At 41.4% G+C, this 24,801-nt stretch overlaps 1 protein-coding gene across 1 annotated transcript; it reads left to right on the top strand.

Annotated features, from left to right (window-relative positions):
• Positions 1 to 1,664: 1,664 nt before the first annotated feature.
• LOC114447608 (uncharacterized) lies at positions 1,665 to 3,122 on the top strand. Its single transcript, XM_028423998.1, has one exon. It carries the CDS (start codon positions 1,758 to 1,760, stop codon positions 3,120 to 3,122), a length of 1,365 nt encoding a protein of 454 aa, XP_028279799.1. The 5' UTR covers positions 1,665 to 1,757.
• The last annotated feature ends 21,679 nt before the right edge of the window (positions 3,123 to 24,801 follow it).

Raw genomic sequence — 24,801 nt, 5'->3', positions numbered from 1 at the left:
TAACTGATATCCCTGCCCCTCTCTGCTCTTCCATTTCTCCCACTGAGTTTTCTCACATGATGAAATCTTATAAATATACTTTGTTGTTTCAATGAGAAAGTTGAGCAGACACAGACACATTCATCCATCATTTCTTTGATTAAAACTCTTCATAATTGGTGCTACAGAGGTGGACACACAAGTACAGTTATGTTCAGAAATATTGATTAGGTTTCATATCAGCACTGAGAAATATGGGTTTAGATGTAAACCTGCTCATGGCTGAGCGCATTAGCCCCAGAGTGAAGCTGACACTATAAATATTATGAACAAATTATCATTTATTGTCATTTTAAATATTATCCACAAATTGTTAATTAATGTATTAACAGTAGTCAATGTAGAAAATGTTATATACACGTTGGTATTTTATTAATCACGCTAGTGGCTTGTTTTAATTTAGGATGTTCTGACACTTAACACTGACTCAGGATTGGTTCTTTGGGTTCTCTGTGTGTGTTTATAATAGTGTGTTGATAGATGATCCTGTTGTGTTGTTGTTGCTTTGTGCCAGTTGTCTGTGTTGTGATCAATAAAATGTGTGCTTCCTGCAGTTTGCTCAGAGTGTTTTCAATGATCATCAGCTGCTGTTTGTTACTGACACAGTTTAGACAGTCCGACAATTGTCTTTCTTGATTCCATCATATCAGACAAGACAAAGCATTCATAAACAATGAGTTTAATCTTTGCACTACTTAAAATACAATCAAACCGGCTTCACTAAGCAGGCACACGTTCTTTAATTTAAACCTGATTGTCTGTACATAAGTGATGAGATTGTGGGTCTATTATTGATGTTAATATTTTTTAATCTTAAAACTGTCCAATTCATGAAGTCCCAAATGATAAGAAAGGGAATCTTGAAAACTTTTTTTTTTTATACAACTAAGTCAATGAGGTCTGTAGAGGATGAAAATGAGTCCTCGAGAGTACCTTGTCAAGAAGCAAAATAAAAATTGAATTCCTGCTAACATTTTTCAGCCCTTGACTTATTATACACATTTCACTTCCACAAACCTTATCCAAGACAAACTATATCTGAAAATTATTACTATTTCTGGTATGACAAGTTTTTTTTCTCCAGTTTTGTACTTTCCGACTTGATATAAGAGTGGTGTCATTCCCTGCACCAAGAACAAACACAACAATCCAGTGTATGCATTGCTGCTCTCTCAGACCTATGGATACAGCTTGTGCTTCCTCCAAAACACTTTTAAATAGTCTTTGTGATATAAACATGATCTTCACTGTTGTCTAGTTATTAGCTCAAATGGTTTTTAACTTCAGATACAACAGTGAAGGAGAGAAAATGTATATTGTATGACAGGAAGACAGAGGCTGTTTGGACATATGCACTAAAATGACTGTGATCTTCTAAACATGTATATTGTAGATAGTTTAGATTTACTGTGCCACAAGTCATGAGGAATGAATAAGATCAAAATTACTTTTTAATATTTAAGTGTTAAACGAGGAAATTTGACATTTTTTCCAGGAGCATCTCATCCAAATACAAGGACATCATCTCCAAAAGTATTCTGATCTCTGAAGGATCTCCCACTGTTTACCAGCTGAGAACAAAAAAAGAGAAGTTTGGAACTCTGACCAGACTGACTGTTGGAGAAAAAAAGGTGGAGAAGGCAAACAGAACCATCTTATTGGTGGGTGAAACAGGAGCAGGGAAATCTGCTCTGATCAATGCTTTGTTCAACTACAGCATGGGAGTAAGGTTTGAGGATGAAGTGTGGTTTCAAATCGTAGACGAGGAGGTAGATCAGGCAGGAAGTCAGGCATCAGTTGTGATGGTATACAAGCTCTTTGGTTTTGAAAGTGAATCTCTGCCCTACTCTCTGACCATCATTGACACTCCTGGATATGGAAACACTAGAGGGATCGAACATGATGTCATCATAAGTCAGAGATTGATTGATTTGTTCAGATCAGAGGATGGAGTTCAAGAGGTTCATGCAGCGGGTCTGGTGATGAAGGCATCAGATAATCGACTGAGTGATCGTCTGATGTATGTTTTTAACTCTGTGATGTCTCTGTTTGGAAACAACATGGAGAAAAACATTGTAGCTCTGATTACACACTCAGATGGAAGAAAACCTAAAAATCCTCTTCAAGCTCTTGAAGCTTCAGATGTGAAATGTTCCAGAGATGACAAGAACCAGCCTGTTTACTTCCTGTTTAATAACTGCCAGCATGAAGACAGAACAGAGGAAAGAGAGCATCTGAAAGGTGCTGCTGAAACATCAGAGAGAGGAATGAGACAGTTTACCGACTTTCTGGAAAAAACTGAAGCTCAACAACTGGAGAAAACTGTTGAAGTGCTAAATGAAAGAATCAGACTGACAGCCTGCATTCAAAACCTGCAAGAGAGGATCAAACTGACTGAACTGAAACAGACACAAATCAGAGAAATTACAAGAGCTATGAAGGTACACGAAGAAGAGATGAATAAGAATGAGAAGTTCGCTCTAGAAGTTGATGAAGTCTACAAAGAGAAAGAAGATATCAGTGGAGGGATGTGGGGTTTGATCTTTTTTAAAGGAGCGACCTGCTGTACTGTCTGTGAGGAAAACTGTCACTATCCATGCACAATGGCCTGGTATGCACAACAGTGTGAAGTGATGAAAGATGGTCACTGTACTTCATGTACAAACAAGTGTCCTGTATCAAACCATGTGAAAAAGAAGTGGATCTATGTGACCAAAACAAAGAAAGTTACAAGAACTGTAGCAGAAATGAAAGAGAAATATGAAAAGAATCAGACACAAAAAGTGGAAAACAAGAGTCTTTCAGAAAATCTGGAGGAAGAAATGAAACGACTGACAGCAGAAAAGCTTCAATTATTGAACGAGTCCTACCAACATGTTGTCAGACTGGAGCAGATCGCCCTGAAGGTGGATTCACTGTCCACTCATGTCCACCTGGACTTCCTGATTGAGAAGATGAAGGAGACAGGAAACACAGAGAAAGCCCAGAAGCTTCAGGAGATGAAGAGCAGAGAGGGTGAAGGAACCAGAGCAGCTCTGACCTACATGATGAGTAAACTAAACTTTGCTGGGAAAGCAGAATAAGAAACATCAGTATTTGAATAACATCATTCTGACCTGTCAGGTGTTAGCAAGTACAACATTTTGACAGGGAAACAGCAGTTACATTATGATTCTACATGTGATCATCATTTAATATTTATAGTACATTACAATCAAAGCATGGTGGAGGAAGTACTCTGATTATTTAGTGAAAATAAAATTCACTCTGGATGCAGAAGCGCAGTGAAGTAGAGGTCCACCGATTCATCGGGTGATATATCGGGCCGATATTTGCTATTTTTTTTTTTTAATATACCGGCATCGGCCAAAATCCGCGCCGATTTAAAATCAGGCACATCCACGGGCAGCCCTGTGTTATTGGTGCATGTGCTGCTGTGAAGGACCCCAAGCCAAATGTTTTGGAAGATTTAATAATATTTCTGGGAGAAGTCCTGGCCATATATTTACTATGTTACTAGTAAACTATGAAGAGTTGCTAAACTTAGTGAAAGGAAAAAAAAACAAATAGCACAGAACCAGCATCACTACCATCAGGTTAGCTTAGTGTAGTCAACAGAGTTCAGTCTATTCAACTAGCATGTCAGGAGCAACCGTGAGCAAAACAACATGCGCTCTCTATCTGCTGGAGGGACTGTGCTCACCTGTATGTGCGCCCACGTATCTGCGTGTGTTTGTGTGGGTATGTGTCTGTGTATGTGTGTCTGCAGCACGTTTGTGTAGGGACATGTCTGTGTGTGTATGCGTGTTTGTGTGCAGACCTGTGCAGCGACCCAATGTGCGTTTTTTGTAACTATTAGAGTATGGTGATTTGGTTTGTAACTTGTAAACAATCTGTTAATAACAAATAAGTATTAGTGAGTGATTTAGGGTGATTTTGTGAATCGGTAGTGAATGATTTTACACATTTTTATTTTAATGCCGTTCAGTGCACAATATTAAGTTTTGAAACATTGTTCAAGTTAATGATCAATAAATGATGGTGTTAAGTTTAAAAGTGTTGTGCACCCACTTATTACTGTATAACAACCTTCCTTACTTCATCCGGTAGCCGGTGAAAACTCAGTGGTAGAGAAAACAAACATCCAAAACATGGCAGCAGAGGTCGTGGCGAACTAATGCGCCTAAATGGAACTAAAACTCCAACTAGAATGGAACTACAATAGGCACATATTCAAGTCAAAAATGTCAATTTGGTGAGTAATTCATGAAACATGTAATTTAAAAGACAGGTCTTCCTCCAATATAGAGTCCGTATGAGCAAGCTCATTCTACTGGCCTGACATGTAGCATGTGACGACAGTTTTCTAGTTATTGTTGCATGTTTACATATTTGTTCATATGTACATCTGCAGCTTTTACCTCTGCCACAATCCACTGTCTCCAAAAAGAGAGAGAGAGTTATCCAGACCTGGAAAATGACCACAATCAAATTAAATTGTGTGAACCTCCCATGACATTGCTCAAATCTGACATTTACATTGCCATGGTAATACATTTTATTACATTTTATTTATTAATTAAACAAGAACTTGTCAAACTAAAATTCACACCAGCAAAGCTCTGCAAACATGTGACTATCCCAACTGGTGCTTGCCACAAAAAGAAGACCCACAACCAACAGAGGAAAAACATCATCAGCCCATATGTTTCAGCAGTATCTCTGGAGGATCATTAATCCGTTCAAATTCAATTGAATTCAGTTTTATTTATATAGCGCATTTTACAATCAGAAATTGTCTCAAAGCGCTTCACAGAAACTCAGAGCGTGAGACCCAGAACCTGAACCCCCCTAAGAGCACTGTGGCAAGGAAAAACTCCCTTTAGGTGGAAGAAACCTTGAGCAGGACCCGTCAGCTTGAGGAGGAACCAGTCCTGCTGCTAGTCGGTAGAGGAGGAGAAGAGGGAGACAGGACAGAGAGGATGAAGGAGGGGGAGAGAGAGAGAGAGAGAGAGAGAGAGAGAGAGAGAGAGAGAGAGAGAGAGAGAGAGAGAGAGAGAAGCAAACATGATACAAACATGATACAATACAGAGCAAACATGACAAGCAAGATGAAACAGTGATTATATCATACTGGATATCTATATATCGTCAGTCCATTAGTAAGGCAAGCTTTATTTATATAGCACCATTCATACACAAGGCAATTCAGAGTGCTTTACATAAGATGAAATCACAGAATAAAAACATTTTAAAACATTAAATTAAGAAGGAAATTAAAATCATAAAAACATCAAATAAAATCAGGATGATTAAATGAGAGTGGAGTCAAGAAATTAGGAGAACGCTGCAGTAAACAAATGAGTTTTCAGGCAGTGGTGAGGGGCAGAATAACTGAATCCTGCTTCACTCTGTTTGGTTCTGACCCTGGGTACACACAGTAGGCCTGTCCCTGATGATTTCAAGCTGTAACAATTCACCTGTTTTTTTAAAATCAGGAAAACGCCACAACGCACTATTCTCACAGGCGGGTCTTATTTTGCTGCTGCTGGTTTATCTGTTAATAAAAACCACCAGGCTAGGCCACACACCCGCAGATGAGGATGGCTCGATCACACCAGAGGCGAGCATCTTATCAATGTGCTTGTTAATGACAGACTGCTTCTGAGGTGAGACCCTGTAAGCCCTCTTTCGAACAGGCAGTTCATCTGTGGTGTGTATGTCGTGTTGGATGACATTGGTGGCACCAGTGGTCTCTGTCCAGACTGTAGGCCACTTCTGCAGCACCGGCCTGACCACCTCTGGTTGTTCCTCCAACAGCGGCACATCAGGATGGTGTTTGGTGGGGTCCTCCACCACAGCCATGTAAAAGAAGACGGGTGGCTCAGTGTGTTTCCACTCCAGTGTGTCCCGTGATTTTTTCAGGAACTTATACTCCCTTCCATCTGGCATGACATATATTCCCAGGTAAGGTTTTAAGGTAAGCTGGCTTGTGCACAAAAAGTCCAGTCCAAGCAGTAAGGGCATGCATAGTTGGCTTTCCTCAAGGACAAAAACATTAACAGTGTGATGAGTGTTGTTAAGAGTGAGCAGTAGAGAAACCTTGCCAATAGCTTTGCTCTCCTGTCCATTAGCCATGAGGAACTTTTGGCTCTCAGGGCTGCCTAACGTCTCACCACTCTTCCTAATGTTCTCCCAGAGTCTGCGGCTCATGAGGGAATATGTGCACCCACTGTCCAGCACGGCATCGCCCTTGGAGCCACGTATAGCTACCGGCACCACCAGAAGGTTCGGAACAGCAAGAACCGTAGACACCTCAGCTGCCTGCGCCTGGTCAGCCCTTCTGCTATGCTTCCTAGCGGCGCGGTCAGGAGGTTTACTCTGCTGGACACCGGTCCAATAGTCTTTGGAATTGCTCCAGTCCTTTTCAATCGGAGAGCCAACCTTAACCAACTGCTCCACAGTAGAGACGATGCCTCGCAAACCACTAGCCAGCCTTGGGTTACAGGCATTGAGGATGCGTCGCACTATTTCCTCCTCTGGCATATCTCACGCCACTTCAAACAGAGTGCCCGGTGGTCATAAGCAAAATCCCTCAGACACTGTGTGGGTGCTTGGACACTAGCACGTAGTTGATCCTCAATTTCTGCACCATAATCAGATGGCAAGAAGGCTTCGAGGAAAGCAGTTTTAAATTCACCCCAGCTGTGGATTTTGTTGCGGGCTGCCCGCCACCAGCTCTGTGCCGGCCCCTTTAGGACAGAGTTAAGTGTGCCAATTAGTTCAGCATTACTCAGAGGCTGAAGCGTAAAGAAATTCTCACATTGTTCAATGAACTCTGTAACATCTGCAGAGCTTCTTGATTCACCAAATTTTGGGAACTCCATCTTAATTGGTGGCTTTTTGGATGCTGTGGACATAGATGTTGGCCCAGATATGACGGAAACATCAGCATCGAGCGAGTGTGTGGTAGGTGTGGTAGGCACAATATTGGCCGGAGTAGAAAACCCAGCAGGCCGCCAAGACACACGCTGTGACTTCATGACCTTCTGCAATCTGGCCTCCCATTGGTCGTCTCTGTGCTTCAGGCACGCGATCACAGCTTGCTCAAACTTTGCCAGTCCTTCATCAGCATAGTCATTGGCTCTCTGAACTGCTGCATCAATAGCAGCCCTCAGACCTTCCTCCCTGTTGAGCAGGCTATCCACTGCTTCCCTAAGGCGGTTTTCTAAGGCCTCAATTCTGCCATGAAGCATCTGAATCTGCTCTGCATCATCATCCTCATCAGATGACTGCTCTCCTTCACCACCATCCAGGTACATAGTCTGCAGCAAACTTGTGATTTCTGTCACCACTGCAGTTATGCCTTACTGTGATGTGTGGATGTTGAATGCCATCACCAGGTGTTTCAGAATGTTCATTGAGATCCACTAGAGGCTCCACCTCATCATCAGCGGTGTGGCTGGCCTGAGCTGCCCCCAGCTGACTCATCATGGACATGTTATATGATATGTGCAATGTAATGTAAATGATGTGCTGCAATGTTCTATACAATAAAGTGTATGCAATAGTCAACTCACAACAATATGCGTGCACAGTGTGCTACACTGCTCTCCCTAGGCCTGTCACCTTCAAGCCCAAACAGCATCCAAAAAACAATTCACACAAATAGGACCGGCCACCCAACCAACACCAGTTTCGTTTGTTCCTTTTTTTCGTTTTTTTATTTGTTTTTTTTTTTAACAGCAATGCAAAATAAATGTATTCAACCCAGTCCCCGTACGGGCCACCACTGTAACAATTCAGGAAAACGCCACAACGCACTATTCTCACGGGCGGGTCTTATTTTGCTGCTGCTGGTTTATCTGTTAATAAAAACCGCCAGGCTAGGCCACACACACCACACCAAAATCCCAACAATATTTACAAAAACACAGAGGAGCCAGAGATCGATTGTTTAGAGTCCACGCTGTGTTGCAGGCAGAGCTCAGGTGATCAGCTCCGCACACAAGCAGCGCGACACAACCGGTCTTTTTCCACAAAGCTTCTCCCCTGTACCCCCAGAGTTTAGTGCAACCCGAACAGTTCCCAAATAATATATACAGAATATTTATAGTTCAGAGTTCGAGAGAACGGTCCAAATGAACCCGTGTCCCTCTGTGAGGACTAGATCAGCAGTTCCTCGGTGAGACGCCGCTCCATTAAAAAAGAATAAAACGCGATCTCACCAAACTCCAGTCGTTCGGGTAAAATCCTTGTTAGTCCTGGGGTAATCCACTGTCTTTGGTACATCCACAATGTCCGTAGATTCTACTTAAATCGCGGTAAATCCAGCCAGGGAAAAGGCCCAAACGCTGCTCCACATGCCGGCTTCTTTCAGGAAAAGGTCCACTCCTCCACCTGTGTCCTCCCGTGTGTCTCCTGTGTCCTCCCGTGTGTCCTCCGTAGAGACATTTAAATGTTCCGCACAGGGATCCCACACCTCCGCAGCGTAGATTGGCAGGTGACAAATATACATACATGACATTTATACGTGATGAGAAATAATAACCTCTTTTCTCTCATTTCTAAAACAGCCATGTAAAAATGTGAGTATGAGGCAACCTTTACAAAGCGTCTGGATGGTTCATAGGGAACCAATAAGTCCAGGATGTATTTTGGTCCAAGACCATTCAGTGCTTTGTAGACCAGGAGTAAAGTTTTGAAATGTATCTTTTGACTTACAGGAAGCCAGTGCAGTGATTTGAGGACCGGTGTGATGTGATCCATTTTCCTGCTATTATTCAGAACTCTAGCAGCAGCATTTTGGACCAGCTGCAGCTGCCTGACTGATTTTTTGCTGAGACCTGTGAGGACACCGTTACAATAATCTAGCCTACTGAAAATAAATGCATGAATAAGTTTTTCTGTGTCTTGTTTGGACAGAAAGCCCTTGATCCTAGCAATGTTTTTCAGGTGGTAATAGGCAGACTTACACTGCAAAAACAGATGTGTCAAAAATAACACGTGCAGAATTTTAACACATGGGCCGTGTGCGATCAGGGACAACACATCATGTGTTGACTTCAACACAACAGAAGTGTTGCCCATTTCAACACAGAAATTGTGTCAGGTAATTTTACACAAAAAATGTGTCATTTTAACATATTATACACAATCAATGTGTGAGCCATTTTAACACACAATGTGTTAGTAAACACTCAAATGTGTAATTTTATGTGTAACTGAAAATTACCTGCAAAAACTATAAATGTGTTAATACAACACATTCATGTGCTAAACATTATCCTGCATTTGACTGTAAAGTGTGACAGGCTCATCATTTACCCTTAATAATGGTGAAAAACTGTGTCAGTGTCAGTGCTGTGACTAAAAATACATTGGACAATATATCGGGACACTTTCTGTTTATTTAAAGGTTATTGAAAGTTTATGTAACAGGATAAAATAACCTTTTGTGTTACATTACATTACATACATTACATTAAAAGCTATACAAACTTGTACCTTGGGCTCAAGTACAGTTCATCTGTACTGAAACCAAGCAGTATGTCCAAAGGCCTGAAATCTAAAGCATCAGTCAGGCGGATCATTTCATACTGCTTACTTTTTTGTACAGCATAGGCATAAAAATGCTCATCAAAGTACTTGACTGTAAGAACTCTTACAAACAGTAGAAATGTAACATTAACATCCTGTGGTAAAATATGAATTATTTCACCAAACAAAGGTTCTCTCTTGTCGAGTTTCAGTGGCAGTACAGAGCCAGTTTTGTACGTTTGTCCCAGTCTGCTAATACTGTGAGCAGCATAGACAGTGTTGTTCAAAGTAATGTCATCTCCGTGGAATGATCTTAGATTGTCCAGCAAAATTTCAGCCTTATTCAAAGACTTGACAGTGACCATGCATGCATTTGTAATGCTTAATTTTTCAGAGAAAGGGTCACCTAACTTGAAGCTATACATTTGCTGAACTTGATGTTTGTAGCTCAGTGTTTTAGAAATATTTTTGAAGTTTCCAACCACACGAGCATGTCTTTTTAACGGATTGTGTTTTGCCTCAAATCTCATACACCAAAGCTGAGAAATGGGTCCAAACATCACAATCATCCTTGGATAGTGGATCATAAAATGGTGTTTAGGAGTCAGATTTCGGTCATACAGTTCCTTGAATAAAGTGTGGTGGTCTATAACCAGTGTGTGTGACAACAGGAGCAAAGACAATACTGCATATTTCTTTCAGCAAAGTGAATAAATGCCAATGCTGACTTCTCCTGTCAACAAGATCGCCAACTAAAAAGGGTAACGCTTGCAGCAGGCACCACATTTGAGAGGCGGTCTGTTTTACTGCATTATTGGAAGTTTTCAGATTAAGAATAACACTGGGCTTGTTTTTCTCATTTCCATACCCATAGTCAAAACTGGAAATTCTTTCATTCAACAGTTCTAGGGTGAAAAGTTTTTCATCATAAATGAAATGACGTAACATTAGTCTCACCTCTAAAGGGGCTACACCCTCGAGGATATCATGCATAATGTCAACGCATGTGTTTTCTGTAACATGAAAATACTGCAGGTTATTCAAACAGGAATCTTGTTTAATTCCAGTGGAGCTTGGATCATTGTGTCTGACATGCTCCTAGGGGTGGGCGATATGGCAAAAATTTTATATCACGATTCTTTAATGATAAAATCACGATCTCGATTTTATCACGATTTGTTTTTACATTGACACTAATTTGCATGTTTCTGTGTAAATGACGTCAGGTAGCCTACTCTGTCACCTCTCAAAATCTGTCAGTAGATTTTAAAGGCAAACAACAACTCTGATAACGTGCACTCAGTATTAGTTTTCAATAAACATGAAAATTTAAATAACAATTACAGAACAAAATAAAGTTTTATTTCAAATAGGTTAAAAGAAGACTAATGTAGTTCTGTAAAGTATTATTCAACAGTCATTTAAACAGACTGAAGTGTGCCTCCTAAGGTTAAACAATAAATACAGTATTGAGACTTAAGTAACTCCTAAAGTTCAATGTGATTTAGACCAAATGATCAAACTTTAATGGGAATCATATCTAAGGACAAACAGAGCTGCTGCTGTCAGCTCTGTCCACCGTTTACTAGAGTCCTCATATGGAGCCTCTTCATCAAATGCCTGCGTTATTGTTTTGGTGACGTCATCAGCTGTTGCCTCTGTCTGCATCTGATGTACACACGCGGCCCTCCCACTACACACACACACACACACACAGGTGCTGACGGCACAACAGCAGCGAACCTGAATATAACGAGCTGGAAATGTTCAGGTGGGTGTACAGGTGGGCGCGTACGCGCTCGTAGCATTATAATACACGCGGCCCTTCCACTGCGACACACGTCGCGCGCACACACACAGGCTTAGACGCGCCGCTGCTGCCGGCAGAAACAGTAGCGAACATAAAGGTGGAGTTGGTTTTAGGGACCAGTTCTCCGTTCTCTTTTCGTTTTCAGCCGTAGCTTCCTAACAGGGAGGCTGTCATTGGTTGGTCGTGTTCACATTAAGCGCACTGAGAGTTGGCCGAGTGAAAAAACTCATGCGTCTGCGCGAACATAGAACTGCAATTAATAGAAGGTGCTCTATGGACGATAAAACGATCTGTCCGTTCTGGTAGATCGCCGATACGTTCAAATCCTTCACAATCATTTATCGTCAAATCGCACAGCCCTACATGCTCCTGATAGTTCTCCCTTGTACGTTTGATGAATTTGTCTTCATCATAAACACACTGAGCAACAGTTTTGTCAGCCATGCAAAAGTGACAAAACATTTTTGCTGAAAAGCTCTCAACATAACCACATAGGGAATGGATAGCTAAGTTGTCTGCAGTCAAGACACAGATTGTCCCATACAGCAGATGTTTTTGTCCTTGAATTTCCACTTGTACACCAGAAGTTTCAAGGATTTTGAGGTCATCTAACAGTGCTTCAAAAATCTTACCAAAGCCATAAACCTCTCTGTCCATGCTATTAAACAACAGACACAAGTGAATATTGTTAAGAGAGGAGTTATATTCTTGTGGCAGATTCCTCAAGGAAAAATAAACAGCTCCCATTTTATGAACTTTTGTTTTAGTACCCAAAGGGTTTGTTGTTTCCAAGTCATCAAAATACAGCTGTATTTGAAGAGCTTGAGGACATTTTCCAAACAAAGGGTGAGATGAAAATTGAGAATTGAAAATTGAATTGCTGTGCATTTTCCCCTCAGACTGATTTGTACACTGAAAGTAAACTTTTTGCATCTGGTCATTACTGAACAAAAATTTTATTGTTTCAATTACTGATATGTATTGACATGTGTCACATGCCAACATTTGTTTCATCTGTCCATTCTTCCTTGAGGTTTCTGCCCTGTGACCAAGAAATATTTCCTTTGGCTTCACAAGACCAAGGTTTTCTGAAAAATATTTGTTCATTTTGAAAGGTGTGTCTACATCTTTGAACATGTGTTTAGCCTTTTCAAACTCACTCATCAAAGACTGGACAGACTCATTGTCAAGTGGTGCCTGCAGATTATTCAACACTGTAGCTGTTGAGTGTTGCAGACTGTCTATAGTCCTCTCTAGTACTTCTTTTGTACAGGCAATACTCCGTGAGACATCCATCAAAGTTGTGTTTGATGAACTGTACAGTTGTGCCACAAAGGAGGCAACGCAGTCACTGGGAGCTGTGGTTTTACATGGGAGTGGGAGTGGTGACATCTCCTCAGAATTAGTTCTGTCATTATCAGCTGTTTCTGACAAAACTGGATTGTCAAATGACACATTAATGTCCATTAATGTTGTTACAGACCGGTGGTCTCTGTGAAGGTGTTTGGAAAAAGAATTAAATGTATGGTACGTCCTTGGGCAACCATCTTGGCTGCAAATTATAGTCCAGTCCTGTCCATCTGACATTGCATGTATCTCTCGCAGGTGCCAAATCACTTTCTTTATTTCTGTAGATACTGCTTTTCTGCATTTTGGACAGATGTACATTCTTGTGTGGTTTACAGTGTGTGAAGCTTAAGGCTGTTCTATACTCCGCGAGACAAAGAGCGGAGAACGCACTCCACGGGTGGTAAGAGATACAAAAAAAAGGTCTTTTCCGCACTGAGGTACCACACTCCGCGAGACGCGTGTGTGCAGAACTCCTCATACGGCCCGCCCACTAAACTATAAGGAAAGACTTTACTGAGTTTTTTAACACACCACAAGGACTTGTGCCATGGCAAGAGGGCATTATACAGAGAGGGTGCCTGCAACAGCGTGAGATGTCCGGCGATGAGTTGTGAAAATGCAACATTAAAAGTAACAATAGCAAAGATTCAGTGTTTGTGCCTTTATGACCACATTTGCACATCTACTGTGTTCCAATGTGCCTGCGATACTTCAAACTGTCCGGTGATGAGCTGTGAAGATGCGACATTAAAAGTAACAATAGCAAAGATATACTGTTAACGAGCCTATTATGCCCGGGTATGTAGGAGTATATAGAATGGTAATAACAGTCACCATCTGGTATGTGTGAACGGCTGTCTGGAGTTATTGGTGACAAATCACCCTTACTTGCCTTTCTTTCTTTCTTTTATTGCTCATCATGCAAAACCGGTATGGTCTTATCTAAATCTGTTGAATCAGTGCTGTTTATACACCTACCTATATACCTGGAGAGGCTCTTGCGCTTCTCCACTTTCATCACGCCCACAATAAATTCCGACCAATCACAGCATGGTTGCCGCACAGCCTTGAAAGACAAAGTTCGGCCCGGACCCTGTGCACAGGAGTGCGGATCAGCGGGCGGTCAGAGACAAAAAATGACATGTCATTTTGTGGGCGTAACGTCTGCAGGGGGGGGAAATGTCTTTGTCTCGCGGAGTATGGATCCAGCTTTAGAAATAAGTTCCAGTACCTTGGCTCTCCTGTTAGTTGAGATGGTCACTTCGTAGATGAATTCAAAGAAGGTGAATACTGAGCTGAGCTGTGGTGGATAAGACAAATTACAAACCCAGTAGAGCTTGAACAGTTTGTCCACTGCACATGTCAGGCCATCATCAAGAGGGATGGTCACTCCGTCATTCCTTCCAACAATGATGTATTGTCTTGTTGCACTTTTCAGACTGCCAATACAGATCAGCTGTGGTTGCGTCCTTACATCTGACACTGCAGAGGGATGCAATGCTTGTTCCACTCTTGGAGAACTAGAAGAAGAAGAAAGAAAATCATTTTAGAAGTTCAAAAACCATCTACAAAAAGGTTGTTTATGTATATTAGATAACAGATAAAACATATGCAAGCATACCGGCATGAAATCAAGTAGGAATGATATTGCAGATTTCACACTGCAACGAGATCCTGGCAGTGGTGGCAGTAGATGTGTTAGTGCCACAAGTGTTGTGTAGCACTTTTCATCTGAAGATTGATTTAGAATAGGTATAAGTATAAATCCTCAATGTAGAATTCAAAGGTAAATCATCTGTAAGAAACACAGAAAGAAAATGTGGTGAGAACAAATAAAGACACATACCGTCTGTTTGGTCTTCCAACCCCTCCAGCAGAGATGCAACATCACCCTTTTCGTTGGCAGCAACTGCTCTCAGCTTTGGAATAATGCTGGCTTCCCATCGTCTGATGAACAGGTCTGCCTTTCCATTTGTCATTCTGTTAAACACAATATCAAGCTAGCATAAAAAGAAGACATTTTAAAACATATTCAAAATCGCTTAGAATATTAACATTCTGTATTTTTTATTTAAATATTTCCAAGAGTTTAAATTGAGGCAACAGTTGCCTTGATTTAAGGTATAGTTAGAGAACCACTGTATTATATAATAAAAGAAATAGGCATAATGACTGAGGTGTGATGGGGGACCTACTAGACTAGGCATATCCACAAAACGTGGGTAATCGCGGAAGATCTCCGTCATTGAGGGACTGTCCTTGGTGATCCATGATCTACGTTTGGCATATGTGTTCTCCATTGCTGTTTTGATTGAAGATATATTTTCTGGGGAAGGCCTGAGCCTTTTCATGAGGGTGATCCACTCAGGGCTGCTCTCAGGCTGGTCCTGTTCTGGTGTGTTGTCACAGCTTATTTTGCATTTTTTGTAACGTCGTTGTCCTGCTTCCAAATTTCTACGCATGTTGCGTAGTCTAATTTCCAAAAATCCACTGTGAGATATCGGATCATAAAAATGCTCCTAAGATTACAAAACAAAATAATTTTTAAAAATAATATTTTAACCTAATGGCAGAAATGTCAGGAAAGAAGTGTGGGAAAGATGGAAAATCATTAGATGTAACTTACAAATCCATCTCCTTTTCCATCGATCTGGACTCTCATTGTTGGAAAAGTGGTGATAATACTCTTTGCTAGGGAAAGCTTTTCAGCACTTGATGGGTAACTGAAGGGGACAAAAAAGCAAATCCACAAACATTTAACCCCAAAAGGGTCAAAATTTAGTTTTAAGCTAAAGTGGAATATTGTGTTGAGTATATATGAGATATACACTTACAAGCCATGCTTCTCCACCAGGTTACTGACACATACTTTCACAAGAAGCCTCCTTGACTCTGTTATTAGTGTTCCTGTTTTCTTGTGCTCTTCAAGTATTTGTGGTGCTTTGCGTTGAAGAAGAGACTGCAGGTTTCCTTGTTCATCTGGCAGTGGAACATGCTGCATTGGCAGAGAGGGGCATTGCGGATCCCCATCTAAGCCCTTTTCCTACATTAATCAATTAAATATAAAGAAACAAATTACATGCTGAAAGTTAAACATGTTAACAGAGGACAAAGGGGGTGTTTCATTTCAGGGCATGCAGTTGGATTTGTACAAAATAGTTTTGAGAAAACATTTTGAAGCAATGGAATATAATGTGTTCTCTCCCCAGTTCATACTGTATATTGCACACAGACATGTGCCCATGCAAACGCAGACACGTGTGCACACTACCGTTCAAAAGTTTGGGGTCACCAGGTCTGATCAGCATAACAGTTCAGCTGTGCTAACATAATTTCACAGGAGTTTTCTAATCATCAATTAGCCTTTTTAACATGATTAGCTAACACAATGTACCATTAGAACACAGGAGTGATGGCTGCTGGAAAAGGGCCTCTGTACACCTTTGTATATATTCCATTAAGAATCAGCCTTTTCTAACTAGAATAGTCATTTACAACATTAACAATGTCTAGACTGTATGTCTGATTGCTTTAATGTTATCTTCATTGGAAAAAACATTTGAACGGTTGTACAAGTGAGCACACTCCCACCAGTGGATAGAGAGCGTGTGTTGTTTTGCTCACTGTTGCCCGACTCAACTCCATTAGGCTAAGCTAAACCTAGGGGAAACACTGTATACTGTGAGGTCATACTAGCCAAGTCAGTCAGTCACAGTCTCCTAGAACACTGAAAGATCAACAATGCTACAGTACAAAAAGAATATACCTGGAATTGATGTGTCTCTCTGGCATTTGTTTGTGGTAGCACTTGGTTGTTCTGTTGGTTCAGGAAGATCTGAAATCTGTCAAACTTTGTAATTTCTGTATCTTTGTCAACATCAATGAATTCCTGGAATTCTGAATTATATTTTAAAATTCTGTCAAATTCATATCCAAGTTCTTTAGATGTGAAATTTATTAACTGTTCCAAACTAGTAACAGAATAATTTTTTTTTGAACACTCTTTTCCATTTTTAAAAACACTAGCAAGAACTTTGACAGATTCAGATTCAAGAATTGGATCCTGGAGAGAAAGAGGGGAACATAAAGTGAGTTTACAGTTGTAGAGCGAGGATACATGTTCAGTTTAAATTTCATTTAAAAGCAAATATAAACCTATGTTATGCTATTTTTCATTCATGTCTCAATCAACCACTGTGACAATCCAAACAAAAGCTGATTTAACCTGATCTACATACACAAACCACTCGCCACGGCAGAAAAAATGTCGCCATTTAACATTTGTACAAATGTTAAATGAGATGCTGCATGAGAAGTGTTTAAACACTTCTCATGCAGCATGCCATGCAGCGAAGCTTCGGGGTTAAAACTTGATAACATTCCTCAATTCTCTTCCTCTCCTTCAGATTCTCTGTCCTGCTGCTGGTCCTGTGTTTACACACGGTAAAGTCCAGCCCTAAGCTTTCGATTGGCACCTTGTTTGACCGATAGAAAGAGCTACAGCCAACTGAAAAGCCCATCCCAACCGATGAGTCACTTTTCCGAACGAATGGGGACTGTCTGTTCGCCCATATGCTACATCTGATCCAATGAGCGTGTAGCTGGGACGCTAAGCTTCACTTGCACTTGCCATGTCTGTTGTGAAACATTAAACCAGACCTCATATCGGCGCGCTTTCAATTACATGTAGCCCGATTTTTATCATCACAATGTATCGCCACACAGCAACTGTGTCAGCCTGACACAGTAAACACATGCCTTCGGACCTGTATTAGTTAGGTTCCCCTTAGTGCTAACAGTGTTATGTGCTGATGTTAATGGCAACACTTCCAGCCCGACACAAACGTTTCTTCTTCAGAATTAAATCATATACAAAACGTGATATAAATGGAGAGTATGTAGATTTTAGCATGGCTTATAATGTACACAAAGTAACTGGACACTAGCTGCTGCTTTCAAATTGTGTTCATACATTAGCTAACCGTTTAGCTAACGGTTTAGCTAACGTCAGCTAGCGCGACATCAACAGTTAGCATTAACAAACATTTACATCTTGTTGTAGCACAGACAAATATTAATAAAAATATAACCATAGCATAACAGCGCGTGAACTGTCATTCACAACCGCGGTTTGTCTTTGTCAAGTTCTGCACCTTAACCAACATAAACCAACCGAATTAACTAGCTCTAACCTGAAATCATTTAGAATCATAACAGATTTACCCTAACTTCTTAATAATATTTTGACGTTATTTCCTGTCAAGGTATGTAATAAGTACATCTAACTAGTACAACAAAGAAAAGTATAACCTACGGGCGGTTCCAGGGTTGCCAACATCCTTCTCCCACACAGACCAGGCTGGAGTGCAAAAAGCAGGCGCAGCCAGGCAGTAGTCCAAATGAATAAAACTGCTTTCCCTCCAAAATGTCACAGACTTACACACTTACGTACGCTTACACAATGTGTGCTAAAATCTACACAACATGTGTTACAACATGTGTTAAAACATGTGTTAAAATTGAAATTATAACACAACCAGGTGCATTGTTTTTTGACACATCATCAGACCTGAATTTTAACACCCATGTAAAAGCCATTAGTAATGGCTTTTACATGGGTGTTAAAATTCAGGTCTGAGTATTACACCGAGATTTCTGGCCTGGTTTGTGGCCTTCAGTGACATGGAGTAGTAATAGTAATCTGATAGTAATCAAAGTAAAGATGAGCAGCAGGGGCTAGTGAAGTCGATGAGCACAGGAGAGATCAGGGGCCGACTGCAGGTCAGTATGCAGGTCTTGAGACCTGCAAAGAGAGAGAGAGCGAGAGCGAGGCACAGAACTACGAGGAAGACAGTAAACAGATTATGAGACGATATTACCGGAGAACAGAAGGATCAGAGAGGAAGAACAGCGTATTGGGGCGAACTCCATTCTGCTTGATAGAGAGACCAGAGAAGTTTAAACCCATGACTGCAGAGATGGTAGAAATCTTGGTGACGTTAATTTGATGTTAGACTCAACTTAAAGAAAACGCAGGGAGGAAGCTTAAAGCTGGATCCATACTCCAACAAAGAACTCCCTCCCCCCTGCAGACGTTACGCCCACAGAATGACGTCATTTTTATTCTCGGACCGCCTGTTGTGCAGCTCTCTTGTGCACAGGTCCGGGCAGAACTTTTTCTCTCAAGACTGTGCGTCAACCATGCGCGTGATTGGTCGGAATTTATTGTGGGCGTGATGAATGTGGAGAAGCGCAAGAGCTTCTTCAGATGCAGCTGGCAAACAGCTGCTGGAAGGAGAAACACGTCGCACAGAGGAGAGCGTCTGTCCAAAAGGTGGCGATAAAAACTAATCCCAGTATTGATCACAGCGTTACAGTGGCTGGACGCACAGCTCGTTAGGCCAGGTAACCACAACTGTGCTCACAATTTACAATACAACTGCATTGTCAACCTTTTGTGTGTGACGTGCGCTGCGTAGGAGGCCGTATGAGGAGTTCTGCACACACACGTCTGGCGGAGTATGGTACCTCTGTGCCGAAAAGAACTTTTTTTTTACTCTTACCACCCTTGGAGCGAGTTCTCTGTTCTCGTGGAGTATGGAACAAACTGAACACCAAACCGTTTTGCCTGTACAGCAGCTGTTCTTCCATTAGGACATAATGTAAAACCAAAAACAGAGAAGCAGAGCAGCCATATTTTCTAACTCGCTGACAATTCCACATCCTTGACATCATACACATAAAAATTACACCGCTTTGTAGAGCAACATCTTGTGATTCTGACGGTGTCCATATTTTTTGTCTGAAGGCTTCGGGTTGTTGTTCGGAGGGTGTAACCCCCATTAACATACATGGGATCTGCCCTGAGAGGAGTGAAAGAGGCTGACACACCTGAGTCTTCAGTGTAATTAGGCAGGCAGGCAGGGCTGTTACCACGGTGACAGGCTGACACAGAAAGTTATTTTATAGTTTCTGTAGAAACGAACCTGTCTGAAGTTCAAAGCAATAAAGGAAAATAATCTAAAGCGTGATTACTGGACTTAACGAGAAGAAGAACAAGAAACACAGCTGCAGAGGAGGCTAACATCTTAGCAACAGATTTCTTCATACAGTCAGTTTGGTGGTGAGTACCAACAGAGGTGAGTGAAAAGTTAAACTTCATCGCGTTTATTCAAAGAGAGAGAGGGAGAGAGAGTCATGCGCATTTACGCACATGCCGTGTGTGTGTGTGTGTGTGTGTGTGTGTGTGTGTGTGTGTGTGCGTGCGTATTGGGGCGAACTCCATTCTGCTTGATAGAGAGACCAGAGAAGTTTAAACCCACAGACTGCAGAGATGGTAGAAATCTTGGTGACGTTAATTTGATGTTAGACTCAACTCAAAGAAAACGCAGGGAGGAAGCTTGTGATCTGATGATCAAGCTGATGATCTGTTGTTTGCCATATCTGCGATGGACATAAGGAGAAGGATTACAGGCTGGAATTAGTAGATTTACTTCTGTATATTTGACATCATAGACAGATTTATACTGTGTTGTAGAGCGACATCTTGTGATTCTGACGGTGTCCATATTTTTTGTCTGAAGGCTTCGGTTTGGACAAAAACAGCAGTTGTTTAGAGGGTGTTTTTACATTGGAAGCGCATTAGGAGGGGGACAGAGAGAGCTGCAGTTAGGGGCCATTGATAAACATTGAAGTTGCCATGGATACAGGCAGGCAGGGCTGTTACCATGGTGACAGGCTGATACACAAGAAGCTTTTCCTACAATCAAATCACAGTCCTTCACATCAGTGTTCAAAGCAATGCTTCAGCTGCAGCAATCAAACTTGCATTTTCTTCAGGAAATGCTTTTACATTCATAGCTACTTAGTTCTATACTATTTATGATATGATAATTTTACTCACCAGATTTTATGAATGAATTATTTATTTATGTTTTTATTTATTTTATGCACAGTTCTGTTATTGTTTGATGACTCTTCACCTCTGTGTCCTCTCACAGGGAGAAGATGATCCTGCTGCTCCTCATCCTCACCTCCGCAGCAGCAGCATTTGAAGTGAATGTGACGCAGAGCTCCTATCAGGCAGAGGAGAACCACAACATCACACTGGAGTGGACGTTCACCACAGACAATGAGACTAAGACTGAGGACATTCATGTCTACTGTCACCTCTTAAGCAAACAGAAAGTATCAGTCCTGTATCAGATCCATGCTGGTGTTGAGCTCTCAGGGTCTGTGGATGAAGGTTTTGCAGGAAGAGTCCAGAGTGACACAGACGCCCTCAGAGAAGGACGAATCAGACTTCATCTGTCAAGACTCAGGACTGAAGACTCTGGTCTGTGTGTGTGTGTGATGTGAGGACGGCTTCTGGTTCTGGTTTTGCCTCCTGGGACATCACAGTCTCTGGTGAGTAAGTTAATGCTGCTGTCTGCTGAGAACTGTCTGATTTCTGTGCTTCTAACCATAACATATAATATTCTGTACAGACAGACAGCATCAGGTTCAATTCAAACAGTCCACGTGTTCATTTAAACATCAACCAGTCTCAACTCACAGTTTTGTCCTTTACAGCAGCTGCTGCTCAGGCACACACTGACGGACCAGACGGACCAGGGGGATGGACAGGACTCATCATTGGACTGATAGTGGTGGTTCTGGTTGTCTGTGTGGTTTCAGTTTATTTTGTTATGGGCTTTAAAGTTTCAGAACAACTCCTCAGCACCATCAGAGCTTCTTACAATGTCTCACTGTTCAGACCTGCAGACTCTCCTCCTCCATCTTCATCATCTATGCTGTGAGTGGTGTGCAGACCTCCTCTTCCTCTGATGGATCAGCTCTCTGAGGATCAATCGGTGCACTTTGATTAGAAACATTGACACATGTTTGACAGATGTGTGTGTCATACCTGCAGTGTTTGTTAAAGTTTCTGCTTTCTGTTTGTGTTTATGTGTATAAGATAAGATAAGATAAGATAAGATAAGATAAGATAAGATAAGATAAGATAATCCTTTATTAGTTTCATATTATCAATAAAGTTTTAGACTGCAGCTCGTTCAATCAATACAAACTTTATTGATTCTGTTTTACAGGTTTCACTAAAAATAATATCAAAGTCAAATGTGGGCAGCAGTGGCTCCGTGGTGGTTTGATTCCAACTCCTCCCTAGTCACTCTTGTGTGTCCTTGGGCAAGGCACTTTACCTGCATAGCCTCCAGTGCACTCACTGGTGTGTGGCGCCTGGGCTGCCTTAAGCAATTTCCCCGTTGTGGGACTAATAAAGGTTTCAATTTAATTAATTTAATTTTTAAATAAAAGTTTGATCACATGATGAATTATTTTTGTATCCTAGGATCAATAAATACATATTTACTCTATATAGGTGCACTGCATGTTAAAATGTGTGTTAACACACTGTTTACAGTCATATTTATCAGGAAGGAACAAACATGAATAATAAAGTGTGTTTTGAACATTTTTGTTGATGGTCATATTTTTATTTAAAATACCAAATATTCGTGCAGTTTCTTCATCACAAGCTGACAACGTGCCGCAGTCACAGAGGAGGCTTTCAGACTGAGCACACACAGCGTGCTCAGTCTGATTGAGGAAGTGAGTGAGTACACGGCCAGTGAGCCTGAGAGAGAGAGCTGCTGATAGAGACGCTGCTTCACACACACTCAACGAGGAAGTTTGCACGCTGAGGTCATCGGACAAGGACGGATTTCACACTATTAAGGTCACTTCTTTACTCAAAGTCCACCAAGGTACGGATTCATTCAGAGGGGATGAAGCAGCGACTATCCACTGGATATCGGAGGCCTTTCAGGTGAGGTCTTCTGTCACACAGCCTTCACGCATAAACACGTACAAAATAACAAGTTTTAAAGATTATTTAACCTTGTTCTCTGCGTGGTTAAAATGCATGAAAACTCTCACATGATCCATCCTCTATGTGTGGAACAAAGAGAGGATGTAACCCGCCATCATGTGTGTAAACCTCCACCGTCCATGTTGCAGAATGATCGCTGTAAGAGCGCACGGCGTCCTTGATCCATAACATATCTGTCACAATTCTGCATAAATAAATGAGATATGAATTCTAGCTACAGCTGAAATGATGTTTAGAACCAGCAGGGTGACAGTATCTGCACCAACACACTCAGAACGCCCCACAAAGCTGCAGGTGTTTGAACGCACCATCAATCTTTGAAGGTCCAGGAAGTCAGAAGAAAAGCAGCCTCAGATCTCCTCTGTTGTTTCAGTGCTGAGTTCAAAGTATCTGTGAGGACTTGTGTTGATTCAAATCTAAATGAGTTTTAAAGGAGTCATGTGATCCACATCTGTCTCAGGTCTGGACTCTGAGGATCATGTGGGAGTTTCATGTCGTACTTGTTTCCATGTTGTTACAGCTGCTGCCAGTCATGCTGAAGAGAAACCAGAAGAGAAGCCAGATCCAGAGAGCCGGGGAAGGTCTGGTCTCTATGCAGGTTCTGGTTTGTGTGTTGTGACGTGTGCAGGACTTGGACTTTGGTGTGTCTTTAGGAACAGGTTCACCTCAAACATACATCAGTGTTAGCTCAGTGAAATGAAGCTGCTCCTCAGAGCTGCAGCAGCACAAACAGCATTATTTATACATGGTCCACATCACATGACACAGTGATGTCAGATTGTGTTTACTTATTATCAATGCACGTCTCTCTCTGTAACATCCAGGGGAAGGTGCAGTGATGTCTAAAGCTCCTGGCTCATACTGCGAGCTTCCTGCCTCACTTTCACCTCTTTGCCTGTATTTGGAGTTTAGGTGGACTGTGACACTGCCCACATGATGACAGTCAGAGACTCCCACTGACACTAAGGGACACTCAGACCACCTGAAGAATGTGCAGAAGCTGTGGGTGCACTGCACAGTGAGGCAGACTGTGAGGCCGACAATATGAATGTGTTACTTAAATGTGTGTTTATGTTGAATGTTTACTGATTGCACTAACTGTTCATCACTGAGTGAATATAAATGATGCTCAGCATGAACTGAACCAGCAGACTGAGCTCACCAGGTTTGATCCTCTCAGGGTTGCATCATCTTTCTTTCTGGGTTATGACAGGAAGGTTGATGGTCACATACAGCTAGGACTGTTTACATTTATAGTTATTTAAAACAGCATTAATTGTGTCATTAATAAGAGTTATAATTACAGCGGGTGCATATTTGTGTCTGAAACATATCAACATCAGTCAGCTGTTACAGTGTGAGTGAACCTGTGCATACTCTGTGGTGATGTCCAACAAATAAGAGGTGGGGTCATCATCAGAGGAGGGGCAGAGTCAAGAGAGGCGAGTCCGAGGTCCTTAACTTTGAATTCTGAGTCATTTTAACAACAAACTAATAATATATTGAATAGACAGCTCATGTATATATTTGAAATCAGCAGATTATTTGAATAAATAAATCACATTTTAATAAAACAAGGACAAAAGAAGTCACAACATGTACAAAACTGTTGAAAAAAGCTGGTTTGAAATATGTGTTCTGACATGTTATTTCTATAGCACTATAATAAGTTTAGTCTGTGATTTCAGGGCCCTGCTCTACAATGCTTTTGTAACAGCAAAGGTCTGTCAGTCATTTGTACAGGATGAGGCTGTAACATGAACACTCACTGTAACATCTGTGCAAGAACTAAGCTGGAAAACTGTCACTTTCAGTCATTAAATGCATTTAAAAACACAGTTCGCTCCTCATATTGTCGATACCTCAACAGTGAGTTCATAATCATTTGTTTGTGCACAGCTCAGAGTGCTTTATGATGCTTTAGCTGCTTTAAATTCAGTGTTGTTAATCAAAGGATGCAGAGCCTGTATCCTCTGCATGCATCGTCGAGTTGCAAGTCATCAAATTAGCGACTCGGACTCCGGTCCAAGTCATGTGACTCAAGTCTACACCTCTGAGAATCACTGAGTTCTGTTTGCAAGAAGGTAAAACTGCTCATGAACAATTTGTTGACAATCCAGAATTCCTCAAAACCCAGTCCAACTGTGAGAGCCTGGCATGCGGAAACGATTCA

This window comes from Parambassis ranga, chromosome 15 (genome assembly GCF_900634625.1).
Source record: "Parambassis ranga chromosome 15, fParRan2.1, whole genome shotgun sequence".
NCBI lineage: Eukaryota > Metazoa > Chordata > Actinopteri > Ambassidae > Parambassis > Parambassis ranga.
Note: the sequence above shows the minus strand (reverse complement) of the source record. Positions and strands in the feature narration are given on the sequence as shown.

Bases quoted from the DNA above. Each gene is read 5' to 3' on its own strand.
- LOC114447608 (XM_028423998.1), top strand. From the start codon at position 1,758: ATGGGAGTAAGGTTTGAGGATGAAGTGTGGTTTCAAATCGTAGACGAG.